Raw genomic sequence first — 17,644 nt, forward strand, 5'->3', positions numbered from 1 at the left:
TATAGTATATATTAAATATAATAATATTATAATATAATATATAATATATATATTAAATATTATAAATATTATCCTTATATATAACATAATATAATTACTCATATATAAATATAATATAATAAATATTATCTTTTTAATGTAACACGATTAATTGAAGTTTATATAGACGGAACAAGAATTAGATTAAACAGGAAAAATTGGGTTCCTTTTTTCAGTTATTATATGTAGAATGTTTTGCAATTGGATATGTAATTGTATTATTATATAATAATATATTATATATAATAATGAAATTGTTTCGAAACCTGTACCGGTGATTTGTAACTTTATTCATTTTTGAAAATCTGTAATCTAAAACCTAAGAATTTAAGGAAATAACATATCTGTAATTCGTAATTTGTGTTCGTAACAAAGCATATAAAATGTATTGGAAAATAATATTTTCAAAGCTTCAAATCGAAATGATGAAGAATAATACAAATAAATTCGACGATAAAACAGATGAAGATTATAGAAGAATCGATTTGTTTCCAGACAGATTGAGAAAAATTAATTTGTAGATTACAAAATTATTAATAATTTCCTTGGACTTTAAGTAGCTGATTAAAATTTTGTCAGAACATTGAATTACTAATCCAAGAATTTCCTCAGCTGAGAAACAAATATCTGAAATCCAATGTTTGGGAGAAATTGGCAACAACTTAGAAGTAAAAATCTGTAAATATAGTAAGCTAGTAGATGTTATGCATCCGAATCTTCGTATGTATGCTTCCGGCAAATTCAATTTGGAATCGAGTAGCAAGTCAAGAATATACATTACTTGTTTCTCCCTCTTGGTAATTCAAGACGTTTCGTGTATACATGGAATATGCAGAGATGTTTGCTTCTATACACGAAGATGAACGACCGTTACCAGAAAAGTGGGAAAAAGGGTGAAATATGTTGACAGCGAGACATTTCGTAGGCTGCAAGATTCTCTAAGATATTCGATATCAAATATTCGAAAATCTCTTTAAACCGGAAATGACATTGCATACATCCTTTTTCAAATTGAATAAAAACATCAGGTAATTTTTGTAGTAAATAAATTTTTATTTGGTTTTATTTTTTCTCTTAATTTTAGAAAGAATATTCTTTCACTCAACTGTTTAATTTTTGCAATATTTAATTAATATTATTTTGTAGTTATTTTTTAATCAGGCTATTTGGTATTATTCGATTAGTTGTTCTTTTAATTTCTACATATTGTGTTATATACATAATACATATATATTTACTTTACGCGTATATGCCTATATGTCGTGCTATCTATGTAAATAGAAACACCTAAATATCTTCTATCTTTTATTTATGGTTTTAGGAAAACAGTCAGGACAAAGTTACACTACTTGAAGGGACTCGTGTAACATTGCTTATACGTGTGCAACGATCAACAATGTTATTTTGTCCAAAAGATCTTTTTCATAAGATCATTTAAGTTTTGAATTCGTATCTTACGATGTAAAGTTTGCATCATCGATTTGAATTGTGGCGGCACTCGAGCACGGAACTTTCCAACGACTTCGCGACACAAAGCGCTATACCTTCAAAGCGTAAGGTCGACGTGTCTAATGTGCCATCGATATCCCTATGGTTCTTCCGCCGAATGTTCGGAAGAATGCATGCGCGGCAACCGCCGCGGTACATCTAATAAACGCGTGTGTAGTAGGGATATCGAAGGGTAACTAAGGAAAGAATCCGTTTGGTTTCGAACAAAAGAGTCATTCTGCCTCAAGCCGCGAAGTGCGAAAGATTCAGCATCATAGCGAAGCAAACACAAGACGAGATACGCGATTGTAAACTCTCGATGGTTAATCATAAGTGTGAATCGTATAAATTGTTGACCTGTTGATTGTTAATAGTAATAAACTTTTCGTTGAACATCTGAGTATTCCTTCCGCACCTATCACGACATACCACCTCAGAAATATTTCGTGCCAACATTTTAGATTATTCCGTTATCTTTTATTAACAAAAAATTGTCAAACTATTATATTGCTCTCCCTTTCCTTGTCTTTGCATAAATATGTGACAAATTAGAGTTAAAAGTTAATTACTTTCAATTTAAAAATTCTCATCAGCATACGTCACTTTTACAAGTTATCCAACCTTAAAGTCTAATTTAGATTACAGGCAAGATATTGTCTGAAAGTTTCGTGCGAGTGTTTATAGTTAAGTCAATTAAAGATAATTTCCTGAAACGTCGAGGCGTGGTTTGTAATTATGCCCCGCAGTAAAACATCCAGTTTTCAGCTTTCATTTCGAACGTTCCTTTTCATTTCGACATTCATTAACGTATTAAAGTATATAGTAGTTTGCTTCTTTATTTTACTTGCACAGAAACGATTTATTCAATGGAAACCATGTTACGATTAGCTAAGCTAATACAGCTGAAGATGGAAAGATATGTATAGCATAAAACACAAAACTTTCTGCGACTTATTTATCGTAGCTATAGTTTGGAATAATATTCTCACTCTATCACGTCATTATAACGTTATTTGCTTGTAAAATAAATACCAAATATTTAAAACTTAATGGATGTTTATTTGTATTCGAGTAATCCTCGATTGGAAAGGATTAAAAAATTCAGAAGTAACATAAATGACACATTAACACTACGCGTTGTACCGCTTTAAATAATGCATTTTAAGTGTAGCTTTAAGTTTATTCAACATTTCTTAATTTCATATATAATTGATCAAAGCTGGACCATTGTATGAAATAAAAATACAGTACAATAAGAAAACTGTAGAAAGAATTTTAAGAAACCATCTTTTTCTTCAACACTCGATAATACAATGAAATTTTGCATAGTGTTGCTCAGTCTCACGGACTGAACACAATATGCTGCCACAAGTATCTGCCAAAATGGATCAAAACCGCCCGAGTACCACTAAACACAAGAAGATCCCAAGTATATCGCATTTTAGGTAAGTTGAAGTGTTCTCAAGTGTCTTAGGAAAATCGCAGTAATTGTAATCGCACTAATTTCCCTATTCCAGTTGCGTTTCGCTTTCAAAGTCCGCTCTCGATTCTACGGAAAAATCTGCTAACAGAACTCCGGATCCACCGATAACGACAAATAGTACGATACAAGAATAGAGGCAGAGCATGTCAAACAATATCTTGAACAACGCAATTCAAATTCAGAAGTCACAGGTTTCATCAATGGACGCTTAACCCCTTAACCTACGATTTACGTTCGAGAATTTTGGGCCGAAAACGTAAACAAGCTCGCGCAGTCTTCGAGCCATTCGCACGACTTGTATAGTACGTACTACGGGCTATGTCCGTAATATTTACGTTTGGCCCGATCACGTATTACGGGCTATGCCCGTAATATTTACGTTTGGCCCGATCATCTACTATGGGCTATGTCCGTAATATTTACGTTTGGCCCGATCATCGTACTACGGGCTATGCCCGTAGTTGTTGTTTATGGCGTTAACACTATATGTATATGAAGATTCCTTTTATTTTAATATCACCTTATGGCTGAACTGAGATATTTTAATATAAAACAGCTAAGTAAAAAAACACTAATTGAATCATGAGGGTAAGGAATATTTTAACGTCTTCAATATTTTAATATTATCGCTAACAATATTTTTTAAATCACGAAGAGGATGGAAAATACATGTTTGGCTCAAGAACCAAATAAAAGGACGGTTTAACACTAAAACTACCACACCAGTCAAATCGACTGGGTTTACAATTTTATTTTAAAATTTCTACTTCATGTTATATTTTTTTCACAATGATGTAATGACTTTCGCAACGATAACGGAATGAATAATATAATGAGTTTTATTTTGTCTTTTACGTATTCAAACTCAAAATAATTTTGTATTAAGATTACTTATACCAATGCCAGTCAAAACGACTGGTACTTGTCAAAATGTAAAAGGATCCTGCAATCTGTTTATCGAATTCCAATTAACCAGTTTCCTGGTTTTGTACAACTTGCCACACGTTTTTAAAATTTTTACTGCGTATCATTCAATAGGATGATATCAATAGAATGTGTCAACCGTCGTTTAGGGATCCCAGATGAATTAATAACACCAAAAATCTACTACATAACGTGGAATTGCTTCTGTAAGAAAGTAATAAATCAATAGATATAAAAATATTCTATTATTACGTATTTTTTAAAGACCAGTCATTTTCACTGGCTCTGGTAGAAATAGCTTCGTGTTAACTATCGGTAGTTCTAGTGTTAATATTCATGCAGGTACGCGTATAATTGGGCTATAGGCCGTTAACAAATGAAACGAAATTACGTTATGTGTCCTCCGCAATCTAACTTTCGCGAATAATATGAGAAAAGGCAAAGCGAAACGCGGTGATCGAACGCAACGAGATTTACGCGTGCGTGAAATTCAATGGGAAAAATTGAATCGCTACAATAAACTAAATTTGATTTACAGGTTCGCGGAAGCGAGAAAAACTTCGATTCCCAGCGTATTTATCTCTGGGAACGAATAAATATTTTTTGCACGAAGGCAAAGTTTGCAGCTTGTCTGCAAACCACTTGACGTTTCTGCCTCGATGCAACCGCAAATACGCGGCGAACTCGGTGAACGTGTTTCCGGGCAAATGCGGAACTTGCGCCGCTCGAAGATCATATTGGAACCTTTGTACAGTGCGATATACCGGAGAAGTCTGTGCTAACAGACGACTATTTGAATTATTCGGAATATGTTTCGAGCACTTACCTTATCGAGACGAGTATCATGGCGAATATCAGGTACTTTCCAAGCAGCGGCACGACCAGCGACGTAGGTGGAATGATCTCGACGACCAGCAGGAAAAACACGTGAAGGCTGATGAGAATGGAAATGGAGAGCGTGACCTGTAATGAGAATTTATTCCATTAAAACTGAATTTTCCCATCGATGAAATATCGAAGGCCACGCGTTTAAGTAACATGATGTGAAATGCGAGTATTAGCGTCGCGTCCCGCGCCCCGCGCGATTCGTAACACGAAAACAAAATTGGAACACGCGACCCGCGACTCGAAAAGCTAATCAAGAACAGTCCATGATTCAAAGCATTTTAATAAACTAACAGTCATATGCGCATGTATAATATTTACATTGGATAAACTACGTAAGCGAATAATTGGTAATTTCTTTCAAAGTAAATCAAGGTAATTTAAAGGGTTTATTTGAAACAGTGTTTACAGTATTTGAAGTGAAAGGTAGTTAAGTCCGCTAAAACTATATCTCGCGATAAATTTATCTAACTGTGTTTTTTATTTATTTAACTATGTTTTTATAACGATATTAACACTAAATCTACCGACATTTCCTATATATCTATTTCTATCGTGTGCGGTCAAAATGACCGGTGATTAAAGAAGTAATAGTTTTTATGATTTGACTTAGATAATGGTTAATTTATAACTAAATGTATATAAAATGATGAACTTTCATAAAATTTCGTCTAAATTTACTTTTGTTTAATTTCAATTATCGACTTAAATAGAATTACACTTTTGTTTACATAGAGATATATCTTATTCAACTTTGCTGCATTTTTTACAAGTTATCTTATCATCAAATGTACATTTGCCGCATAAATATTTCTCGCACCTTAAACAAATTTTTTTAATTTTGTAACCTTTATTTGAATACTGATTTTTTGCTTGACAAGTTTTTTGTAGTACTTGTTGATAGTTTTATTGCATGGTCTTTTTCCCGCGATTCTTTCTATAAAAGTAATGTATGCATTAGGTTTATAACAATTTTGAGAATTCTCTGTAAATTGAATTAAAATGTTTTAAAACAGCGCTTTTCTGTGATTCTTTTTAGAAGGGAAAGAAAGAAATGAAGTTATTGAACTTTGAGATATGGTTTTATATGTCAGGTCTGTAAGTATGAAACCGGAATTTGTCTATAGATGGCCCTAGCTGATAAAGTAGTTATCACTAAACTGCGTCATTGATGCCAAAAGTCTTTATTGACATCTCACAAACATTTTTGACTCAGAACAATACAAGTTTCATACAACAGCATAGTTTGTAATAGTGTTGAACATGTCGAATTTTGTGCCTGGAAACTACGATTTGCGGACAGCATTGATTTTCTGTTATCATTTGAAGAAAACTGCCGCAGAATCGCATCGAATGCTTGTCGAAGCTTACGGTGAGCATGCTCTTGGTAAATCACAGTGCTTTGAGTGGTTTAAAAAATTCAGAAGTGGCAATTTTGACGTAAGGAACGAAGAACGTGGATCAGAAGGGCGTGATCTATTAAGAGCTGTTAAAACCTGGCGAAACCGTTAATACTGAGCGCTACCGACAACAAATGATCGATTTGAATCGAGCTTTGCGCGAAAAACGACCAGAATATCAAAAAAAGCAACACAAAGTAATTTTGCTTCATGATAATGCACCATCACATGCAGCAGAACCGGTCAAGGAAACGATTGGAGCGTTCAGTTGGGAAATACTTTCGCACGCGGCTTACTCACCAGACTTGGCTCCGTCCGATTACTATTTATTTGCATCGATGGGACACGCACTTTCTGACCGGCACTTCACTTCTTACGAAGATGTACGAAAATGCCTCGATGATAGGTTTGCCACAAAAGAGCGACAGTTTTTTTTGGCGTGGCATCCACCAATTGCCAGACAGGTGGGAAAAATGTATAGCTAGCGATGGGCAATACTTCGAATAAAATATTTTTAATCATTTTCATACAATAAACGTGTATTTTCTATACAAAATTTCCGGTTTCATATTTATATACCTAGTATATTTAACGAGTACAAAAAAATTTTTTTTAAATTAAACAAAAATTATAACAGATTTCTAAGCCTATTTCATGGGCGTCTTTTCGCTGCAGTTTTCAATCGGCCGGGAAGATCCACCTCGTAATTCTTAACGGAAACAAAAAACCAAAAATGGATTAAATTATTATATATTTTTCTCCTAGGTGAACTAAACAATGGCAGAAAGAAATGTAAAATTAAACATTTTGGCGGATTTAAAAATAGAAGTGTTCTTAAAAAAAAAAAGAAAAGAAAAAAAAACTTTAAGGTGCTATAACAATTATTTAAATAAACTTTTCTTCTGCCGTTGTTTAATCCACCCAGAAGAAAAATATATAATAATTTAATCCTTTTTTGGTTTTTTGTTCCAGTCACGAAGCACGAGGTGGATCTTCCTGCCTTGCAGGAACAAGCCTAGTAATTACAGTGTTAATTAAACATTAAGAGAATAATAACGATAGAAATTCAATTTCAGAATGGCAATTCGAGAAAGTTGATCTTTGGCAAAATGTTTCCGAATCATCGATCTGGATTACTGTGTGCTTTGGTTACGGAAAGTAGAATGTCTTAGATAGTTATCTTGCTGCGACACGTTCCGCCGTTATTAATCCCGAGTTTCCGAGTTACGTTTCCGGCCACGAACAACAGGATCTATCGGGTTTATAGTACGTTAGCACACAGACTGCCTTCCACGGTACAATTGGGTCAATATTGTTCTATATTGATAGTTGACACACCTTCCGAACTCACGGTAAATTGGATCTTGTCTAATATCGAGAATAAAGAGAACACTATCACCACGACCATGCTCAACTTCGAACGTATGACGCATTCGTGAAACGATCTTGTAATTTGATTTTCCAGCAAGCTACGCTCCTTATTCGACGTTACGAAATAATTGAAGCATTCAGCAGAAAACGGATAAACCGAGATGCTGGATTTCTTCTTCTTCCCTAATACCTTTCCCTACGGATTTCTAATTTAAGCACATCCTTCTGTGAAAGTGTAAATTATGTGGATAATAAAGCAGGGTTAGATAAATTTGATAGTTATAATTTCCTTAGATTGTATATATTATTTTTTTCTTGTAAAGCAATAATTTATTTGCATATAAATTACGTATTTAATAAAGCAGAATTAGATAAATTTGATAGTTAGAATTTTGTTATGATGAATATCTTATTTTAAATAAAATAAAAGAATATCTTATTTATACATAAATTACGTAGATAATAAATTTATAGGAACAAACGAATTTAATGGTTACAATTTTGTCATAATGAATATTTTATTTTGAATTATATATTTTACTTGTACATAGATTACGCAGATAATAAATTTATAGGAACAAACGAATTTGACAGTTACAATTATGTCATAAGGAGTATTTTATTTTAAATTATATGAAAGAATATCTTATTTATATATAAATTACGCAATAATAAATGAATAGGAACAAACGAATTTCATAGATACAATTTTGTCATAATGAATATTTTATTTTGAATTATATATTTTACTTGTACATAGATTACGCAGATAATAAATTTATAGGAACAAACGAATTTGACAGTTACAATTTTGCCATAATGAATATTTTATTTTAAATTATATGAAAGAATGTTTTACTTGTACATAAATTACGCAGATAATAAATTTATAGGAACAAACGAATTACAATTTTAGTTACAATTTTGTCACAATGAATATTTTATTTTAAATTATATGAAAGAATATCTTATTTATATATAAATTACGCAATAATAAATGAATAGGAACAAACGAATTTCATAGTTACAATTTTGTCATAATGAATATTTTATTTTGAATTATATGAAAGAATATCTTATTTATATATAAATTACGCAGATAATAAATTTATAGGAACAAACGAATTACAATTTTAGTTACAATTTTGTCATAATGAATATTTTATTTTGAATTATATGAAAGAATATCTTATTTATATATAAATTACGCAGATAATAAATTTATAGGAACAAACGAATTACAATTTTAGTTACAATTTTGTCATAATGAATATTTTATTTTAAATTATATGAAAGAATATCTTATTTATATATAAATTACGCAATAATAAATGAATAGGAACAAACGAATTTCATAGTTACAATTTTGTCATAATGAATATTTTATTTTCAATTATATGAAAGAATATCTTATTTATATATAAATTACGCAGATAATAAATTTATAGGAACAAACAAGTTTGTTAGTTACAATTTCATATTTACGACGAATATTCTATGTTGTAATATAAAAGAATATCCCCATTTCTATTTCTAGTTGTTAATTAAAGAATCTTGAATTGACACATTATATTTTTTAAGTAAAAATAATCGCATGAAAGTTAGTAAGTAATATTAGTAAGAAAAATTTCTCGAACTTAATTATGTGTATGTTACAGATTGTAAACACGAGCATAAACGCAATAGTGTAAAAGTAATTTTTCTAAGCATTGTAATACCTGCGTTAATAGGTCATCTTTCAGAGGTTCATTCTTCGCTTTGGCATAGTCGATTTTAAATGATGCAGGTAACGTGGTGGGGGGCACAGTATTGGACGTCGGTGTATTTTGATCTAAATTCATCTTTGCCATCGATTGCTCTGTCATGGAACTCTGTGCCACGATTTCCGACTTGAAGATGTCATAGGCTTCCTGGTCAGGACTCTGCATGTTTCCCCTCTCGTCGTAAATAATTGGTGAATAGCAGCGAACGTTCTCCACCGCATCAGGGAAAGACCATTTCCTACGCAGTATGTTGTCTGCTGAGATTTCCTCTTCCTTCAAGCACGGAAGCTGCATTCTGTCCATTTTTATTATTTCTATTAGATCTTGAGCGTGTCCTTTACATATATTAAATGCGCTTTTTAAATCAATGCGTTCCTGCATTGACCGACCATCGTCTATATCGTCCAATTTGCTTTGGGAAGTTTTAAATATCATATATTCTTCTTCTAGGTCGTGTAAAAGATTTTGAATGACGTTCAGTGAGATTGTTTTATCAGCGATATCAAGTACCGATTGAAACAATGTTAACTGTTTTTTGAACGCTTTTCGTTGCAGTATCAAATTTTTAATGTACATTTTTTGATTATAGGGTGTTAAGTCCATTGTGAGATCAGTTTCTGATGCACAGTTGCTGTTTATCGTGACGGCAATTGGGCCTGGCTATCCAATTAACGAGCTTACCCAGTCGCTGCGAGATTGAAGTTATTGGGACTTGCAGCACTGATGATTATGATGGAGTCACGTGGCACTATGTGGTTGTCAGTATCACTGGTATACACACTTGTCTTGAAGATTTAGTGCACGTGTATTCGGCTCGAAGGATCGCGATGTTAGACCGTTTCGCCAAGAGACGCGTATCTTCTCTTCTCGATACGATAACCGGCACCAAGAATCAACCGATTCCCTATTTCGATTAAAATAATAGGGGTGGTTGAATGATTGTAACAACAACAACTTTTTCCAACAACTTTTAAGAACGCGAGTAGTACGTATAGAACTGTTTTCAGCGAAGATTTCTTAGCAAATGAAGGTCTTTTCTGCTTGAAGAGTTACTAGCGAGTGATGTGTTCAGATCTAAGAGTTTACCGCAAATGAAGCGTCTTCTGCGACGGTGAGATTTATAAGGAACTGGGTGCCCCACCAGTGACCATTAGGAGACTCTCAGGTAGAAATGGCCCTCAAACATTGTATATGGGGAATTGTCAATGGGGCAGTGTAAATATGCATTGTATAGGTTTTGCCGGGACGATCATAACCCTAAGGAACATCCTGAATTAAAATATACTTGTAGTAATTAGGGGCCTGGACACTAAAGAAATGCTAAATGTCATAACGGTTCCTTAGGATAATTGCGGGTCCGGATAGGTAATTTCATAGAATAGAGGAAAATGTTACTTATGAAACCAATAAGATATAAAGGATTTTCGTGTCATTGTTAAATTTTGTTTTTCGAAATGCAATGTTTCTGTATGATATAATTCTATCAGCGCAGATACTCGCTTTTGCTTCGTACGCTTTAGTGCTTTCGTGAAATACGATGCTATAAGGAAGGGACGCATTAAAGCGAGGAATCATTGTAACTAAATTGACGTGGAAATTACCAATATTCTCATATCCAAAGATTATAGTGTCGCTACGTGCAATCGCTATTAAATGCTACGTGATTATCAGAAGTAACGGCCGTTAACTAACAGTGCATTTTGCTTATGGCTGTGGCACGATATTGCTACACGACTGATGGGCCCTGTCGCGATAACGGCACTGTCTGTTTCGCGTTATCGCCAACTAATCAGAGCTTATGACGATCGACAACATCATTCTCAGATGGATACGTGACATTTCATAAAATCTATTTTATATTAATCCGATTATTGGATATTAATATGTCCATCTTGGAGTATAGAAATATAAATAAACGCAGGTTCACGTAAACCTAAAATACATTTTGGCAGCCAAATAATTTTTAGATGACTAAAATATATCATGACTTATCGGTATTGTATTCTTGACGAATATCGTTGCTTTTCATACGTATTTTTATGTACAAATGTTTTGGAAAAAAGAAAAATGACGTGCAAGCTAGAATCTTCCAATCGTTCATCGATCAATTTTCTTTTACGAAACTGTATGGAAGAAAAACTAATATTTTAGAAAACCAGCCGCGAAGGATGACGTGGAATGAAGAATAGGAGGCGTGACGTTTATAGAAATATATTGTCTCGTGTTAGAAATAATATTTCAGCTAAACCATAATATTTCACCTATTTTTCAGCCAAACTCGATTCGACCAACTTCGTTTTCTGAACGCTAAACTTTCCATGAAACAGACTCTAATTTTATTCCTAAACAGAATGTTACTTTTCAAGAACGAAGTGGGAAAGATTTATCTTGTCTCGGTTTCTATTCCAAATTCCTATTTAATTTGCGATTTACTTGGAATCGTTCAATCGACGTTAACGGAGATTCGAAAACGTATACATCGAGTGTAGAGCAAAATAAAAATTACAGTCGAATAAAAATATAATTTCTGAGATATCGAGCTATTTCCGGATATTCGATTAGTGTGTATAAATAATTAACGAAACGATATATTACCAAAGACAATCACAGAGTTATAGTTTTTAAATACCTTGTGTTTATTAGACTCTAAAAAATAAGTAATTATCCTTCTAGAAAAAATTAAACTTATTAGATATATGTCATGGTTCAATAAAAAATCCACTCCGCTAATTCAATAACATTAACTATTTGTATGAAGTATCGATTTATTAAAATTTACACTTCATCAAATCCTCTGAAATATCCTATATTTAGAATCATCGAACGTTCATAGACAACAGCAATAGGCACTAGAACTTTTATTACGTCCCGTGATCCTAACATAAACTGTATAATCCATCCCTCGATCGAGATGGCAATCGCCTCTACAAACATATTTATTTTCGGACCAGCAATAATCCAGAAGAACTTGAATATCCTATGTCTAGAATCATTGAACGTTCATAGACAACAACAATAGGCACTAGATCTTTTGTTACGTCCTGTTATACTTACATAAACTATATAATCCATAATCTATATAAGGCAATCGTCTCTACAAACATACTTATTCGGATCAGTAATAATACCGAAGACCTTTCATAAAATTTAGCATTTTTTACAGTTTACTCTCTTAATCACTACAAGCATATTTCAATTCGAGACGTTCTTTAGGATTATTCATTATTATTCAGTATTATTCATTCATTCCGGCAAAGCAAAGGAAAATCGGGTTTTCTCATGTACAATGTTCGAAGGTCACTTCTACCTGCTAGTGATCTGACGGTCAGTGGTGGTGGGGTGCGATCAGCACCTATCGCTGGTTCATCGTAAATTTCATCGTCATAGAATTTACTTCATTTGCTATCAACTTTTAGATTTGAACTCGGTTGAGCATTCGTGCGATCAGCATAGTATTTAGGAGAATCGTTCGACGCTCCTCAGGATCATCTGGCTAGAGTCTTCCGGCATCGTTCGACGCTCACGGTACGACCACTCGATCATTCGCGACTGTCTATTTGTTTGCTCGCCATTCAGAACAAGTTGGTCAAGATTAATCCGACAAGCAACCGCTGGCGTGAAAATCACGTACCATTGTTGTGAACTTGGATCTTACAAGTTCGAAGACGAAGAAATCCAGCTGGAGCTGGTAACGACACTTTGCGTCAAATGATATATTCTTTAAATATTCGTTTCACAGATATTTTACTCGGATATCATACTCATATATCACCACTATTCGGCTAATCCGATGTAGCACACAAAATTACATTTTTATTAATTATTTATGTGGTGTCGAAAAAAAACCTTGGTTGGCAACCGATCGAAACAGTGTCGTCTGTCCATCGGCTGTTAGTTTACATAGGAGAAAAACCTATTGACTAAAGTCACCTAGTTCTTGCTGTACGAAAACAAGACCGGATTAGAAAAAGGACAAAATAACGTTGATCGAGAAGTGAGTTTTATTGAGAAGTTTTATTAAGTGAAGTTTTTATTGAGAAAGTCAGTGAGTGTTACGGAGTTGCCTGAGTTGCTAGCGTTGTTGAGAGATTGAGTTGTTAGAGTTATAGAGTTGCGAGAGTGATTTGAGTAGAATAAGATTTTTGCGTTTAGTTCAAGTTGAACATTTCTCCTTCTCTGTCCAATTAATCTCTGTTATTTTTATTTATCTTAAATAAATAGTATTAGGAGAATTTTACAAATCTAAATTATCCTAATCCTATCCTTTCCGATACTACATTTATTAATTTTTTAATTTTATTTTTATTAATTTTTTTTATTAATTATTCCAGTCTAGCCATTATTTTTGCATTGATTCCTCGTTTAGTAAAACACGGTATTTTTCCGAAACCTGACTGCCGTATACCTGCGTTAGTTTTGTCCGCTACGTTGTTCCCGTAAATAGCTTATCAGTGCTTTTATAAAACTGTTCGTAATGTAGTTTCTGAAGTTTCTAACAACCACCGGAGCAAGATACTGCTGCTGATAATTAGATATTCGGAAATATTCTTAGAAGTTCGAAATGGATGGTTGCATAGTTTATATGAGACATTCCATGCTACGTGAGTTTCAAGTTGATCACAGTGTAACAGATGTAGCAATGTACGTTCGTTCTGCATTTGGCGGACTGTGTTCTACTCGTCGTACTCGCCGCAATGATTTGCGCAGCTTCGTGCTGAGAATTTTAGTCTGAAGAGGAACGTTTAACGAAAGTTTCTAGCGCAGACCGAATTCGTCGAAGAAAATTCAGAATCACCTATCCGGAACATTGCGTTTAAACTTTGAATCTGCAGCTCGAATGTTGGAGGTAAGACATGCATTTCCGCGAAAACAGATTAAGTTGGAGGCGCAACCCGTGAATTATTAAGTGCAAGGTGTAACCGAATAAGTCGCTGAAGCACATCTCCGTCTGTATTTTATGTCACATACAAATTCGACACTTTTTGTCCAACTTATTCCTATGGTCTAACGTTGAAGTTCAACTATTGCGAATTACGAGCGCAATGAAGATTTTGGTCTTGACTTTATGGAAAAGTGGTTCCATAAATGGAGCTTCAAAATTAATGAAAAAAATTCACACATGTAACCTTCACGCTGCGAAAACAAACCTGCCCACAGGTCAGCATTAACGATATAGCAGTTCCTAACAAGGACACAATCAGATACCTGGGCATGACTCTGGACAGGAGATTAACATGGAAATAGCACATCGTAGACGAATCGAAGCAACTCAGGGACAAAAAAAAATTTTATTGGCTCATTGGCCGTCGCTCCAATCTAAGCACGCAGAACAAAATTACGCTCTATAAGATCGTAATAAAGCCTATGTGGACCTACGGAATCCAACTATGGGGAACAGCAAGTAATTCCAACGTTGAAATACTCCAATGCTTCCAATCGAAAACAGTTCTCATCCGATTTCTTTGCGTTTATCAGCCACTCGTTTACCTCTAGTTTCACTGCTTCTTAAAAGTTGCGTCGTAAACATATTGGAAATTTATTAGAACAGTCAGGCCTACGGTATTACCAATTAAATTAGTAATAATAAATAAAAATAAATTTACCATGATGGCCAGGTGCATCTCGCTACGAAAAAAGGAAGCAGCTTTCTGTTTAACCCCATATCTTCCAACTTGTATACACATTTTCAGATCCGTTTCAAAGTTGACCAATGTGATCAGGATAGTCGTGTCTCGTCACGGTGTTCATGAAATTCCTAAACGTTCTGTGTAGTATGAACGCCGGTCAAATATCAACTGGACCGCGTGTGGCATATCTCCGCAGCGTCAATTATAAACATGGAACTGCGTGAGAGTTCAAATAGTTTAGTCAAATGTTTCACAATAAAGCCATATTAAAACCTGTTTGGACCTATGAGATCCAACTATGGGGAACAGCAAGTAATTCCGATATAGAAATTCTTCAATAATTCCAATCAAAAAGTATAAGATCCCTAATAAATGCACCCTGGTATGTTACCAACGAAACAATCCACCGCGACCTCAAGATACCCACAGTCAAAGATGAAATATACAAGTCCAGAAGCAGATACAACGCAAGAGTCAACAACCGCCACAACCCATTAGTCAGCCAACTACTTGACGCGACGGACCAGATCCGCAGACTAAAAGGAAAATACCCTTTAGATTAAATCCTTAGATCCTACTAGAACCAACGATATAAACTATTATAAACCATGTCATTGTATCACGCCGAATGAAGTTACTGAAAATTCTCAACGAGAGTTGATTGTAAATATTCTAACAAATAAAAAAAAAAAAAAAAAAAATAAAAAAATGAAGATTTTAGTACGTAATAAAAGAGGAAACATTTTGATTTATTTAATTCCTTATTAAAATCACGAAGAACAGATTTTCGCTTAATCGACAACTAAATTTGACAACTAAAAAATTGACAACTAAACTACGGACATTTATGCAACTTTATACATTTATGAACATAATCAAAGAAATGGAATCTGAGTAGCGATTTGTTCCGTCCACTAAATATCATACTGAGTGTTCTACTTTAAATACTGTAAAAATTTTGTAAAGGTTTGTAAATTTTTGGAATCTTAAATTTCCCAAAAATGCATAAGTATCCACAGTCTAGTGATAATTAAATAACGTCTGCGACGAAAGCCATTCCAAACCATCAGAAACAACAATGAGCTTTTTAAAGAGCGTCAAAAAATGATTTTTCGTGCTACTTGGTTAGCAGGTAAAATTATAAAATGAAACGAAGAAAATTTGGCCGAGAGAGGGACGATACTTTTGAAGTGTTAAACCGATTCAACGATAAAAGATAATGTTCTGTGCAATTTATTATAAATTATTCGGTAGAAATAAAGCTACCAATAAGAACTTGCAGGACCAAAAATATGAAATACAACGTAGCAGGGATTGCAAATTAAAAGATTATTCTCCCGTATTGAAAAAATCTTTTGTATCTTTGCGACAATGCAGAATCGGATGTAATAACAGGAATGAAAAAAAGAAAGAGGAAATAGAGCTGGGATATTGAAACGGAAATTGAAATTTATTTCCCATTCACTACACTCGTCAGATCTGACGCAAACAAATTTTTATATTTCCAATCTTTAAAAAAAGTTTTAGATAGAAAAAGCTTCGATAACTTGGAAGCTGTAAAAAAAAGTAACAAATATTACTCTCGATGATAAATGATTTTTGCAAAATTATAACAAAATTAACGAAAGACATCTAGCTCGAGGCAAGTATTATGTTGTCCGAAAAGTTTCTTTCGTTTTATAAGGAAATAATAAACGCACAACGTTTTTTGTTTTATATTATTTTCTCGAATTACGTACGATCCATTTTTTCACAGGCTTGATTTCACGTTCGTATAAACGTGCGCTGTTGTAAAAAACACGTTTGCGAAAGAAAGACATTTTTCGGACAACCTAATATAAGCTACCTTTATTAAATCGAATTCGTAGAAGACTCATTCTCACGGATAAAATTTACAGCATCGTAACTGGCATAGTCAATGCAGTATTGGTTTACAAAATGGCATATTCAACCGAGTAAATTACTTCCTTAAAATTTATTAACTGACGACGCGAACTACCCATGCATCGAGCTTGCGAATTGCATTGAGGGCTGTTTATTGAACCATAACTCCGACCAATTGATAAATATACGCGCGTGCATTAACGCGATCGCATGCAAGTCATTAAACTTATCAGTTGGTCGTTCGAATGGTCGCTGTTAACTGATTAATCAACGTAACGACGCGCCTATCAGGCGCAATGAACGAAGTCAATTATTCACCGAGAGCATTTCTATTCGTCGGTCAGAATGACGTGAACTCGAATCGTTGCGTGAATGCAGAATTAAACCAAATGCTAACCGCAGCCACGACGTTATCGCCGATATAATGGCCACGTAGTGTCGTAGTAACGAAACGCAATCGGGCCGCTTCGGATTCGCATCGTAACGTTAATGGGATGGAATGGCTGTCGCTGCTACCGCAATGCCACCATAGAATCCGGACGACTTGAGCTTTCGTAAACCGAGTGGTTATCGAGGCCAACTATGGACCAGACACTCAGCTTCCGCTTTTCGTGTCGCATTTCTTGGCGAATATGGCGATTAGTAGAAGCGATCACCGATCGAACAGTGATTAGCGAATGGTAACGCTGTCGAACATACGAACGTTGGCTGTGAAATGTCAGGACATTTAAATCGCCGGTTCGGAAATGTCAAACGATTCGATGCTTGACTGCGCCCTGA

General features: G+C 34.2%; 1 protein-coding gene and 1 long non-coding RNA gene across 13 annotated transcripts in view; one reads left to right on the forward strand and one right to left on the reverse strand.

Annotated features, from left to right (window-relative positions):
- LOC126929011 (acetylcholine receptor subunit alpha-like) overlaps positions 1-17,644 on the reverse strand; it is a 406,609-nt gene that overhangs the window by 75,210 nt on the left and 313,755 nt on the right. For all 12 annotated transcript variants that reach the window (XM_050744977.1, XM_050744983.1, XM_050744981.1 and 9 more), the window contains one exon: positions 4,761-4,897. In XM_050744977.1, coding sequence (XP_050600934.1) covers positions 4,761-4,897 — 137 coding nt within the window. The remainder of the gene's footprint in view (positions 1-4,760; positions 4,898-17,644) is intronic.
- The window catches only part of LOC126913833 (uncharacterized), a 380,764-nt gene that overhangs the window by 66,980 nt on the left and 296,140 nt on the right, over positions 1-17,644 (forward strand). The gene's annotated exons all lie outside the window — the stretch shown is intronic.

Source organism: Bombus affinis, chromosome 2 (genome assembly GCF_024516045.1).
Source record: "Bombus affinis isolate iyBomAffi1 chromosome 2, iyBomAffi1.2, whole genome shotgun sequence".
NCBI lineage: Eukaryota > Metazoa > Arthropoda > Insecta > Hymenoptera > Apidae > Bombus > Bombus affinis.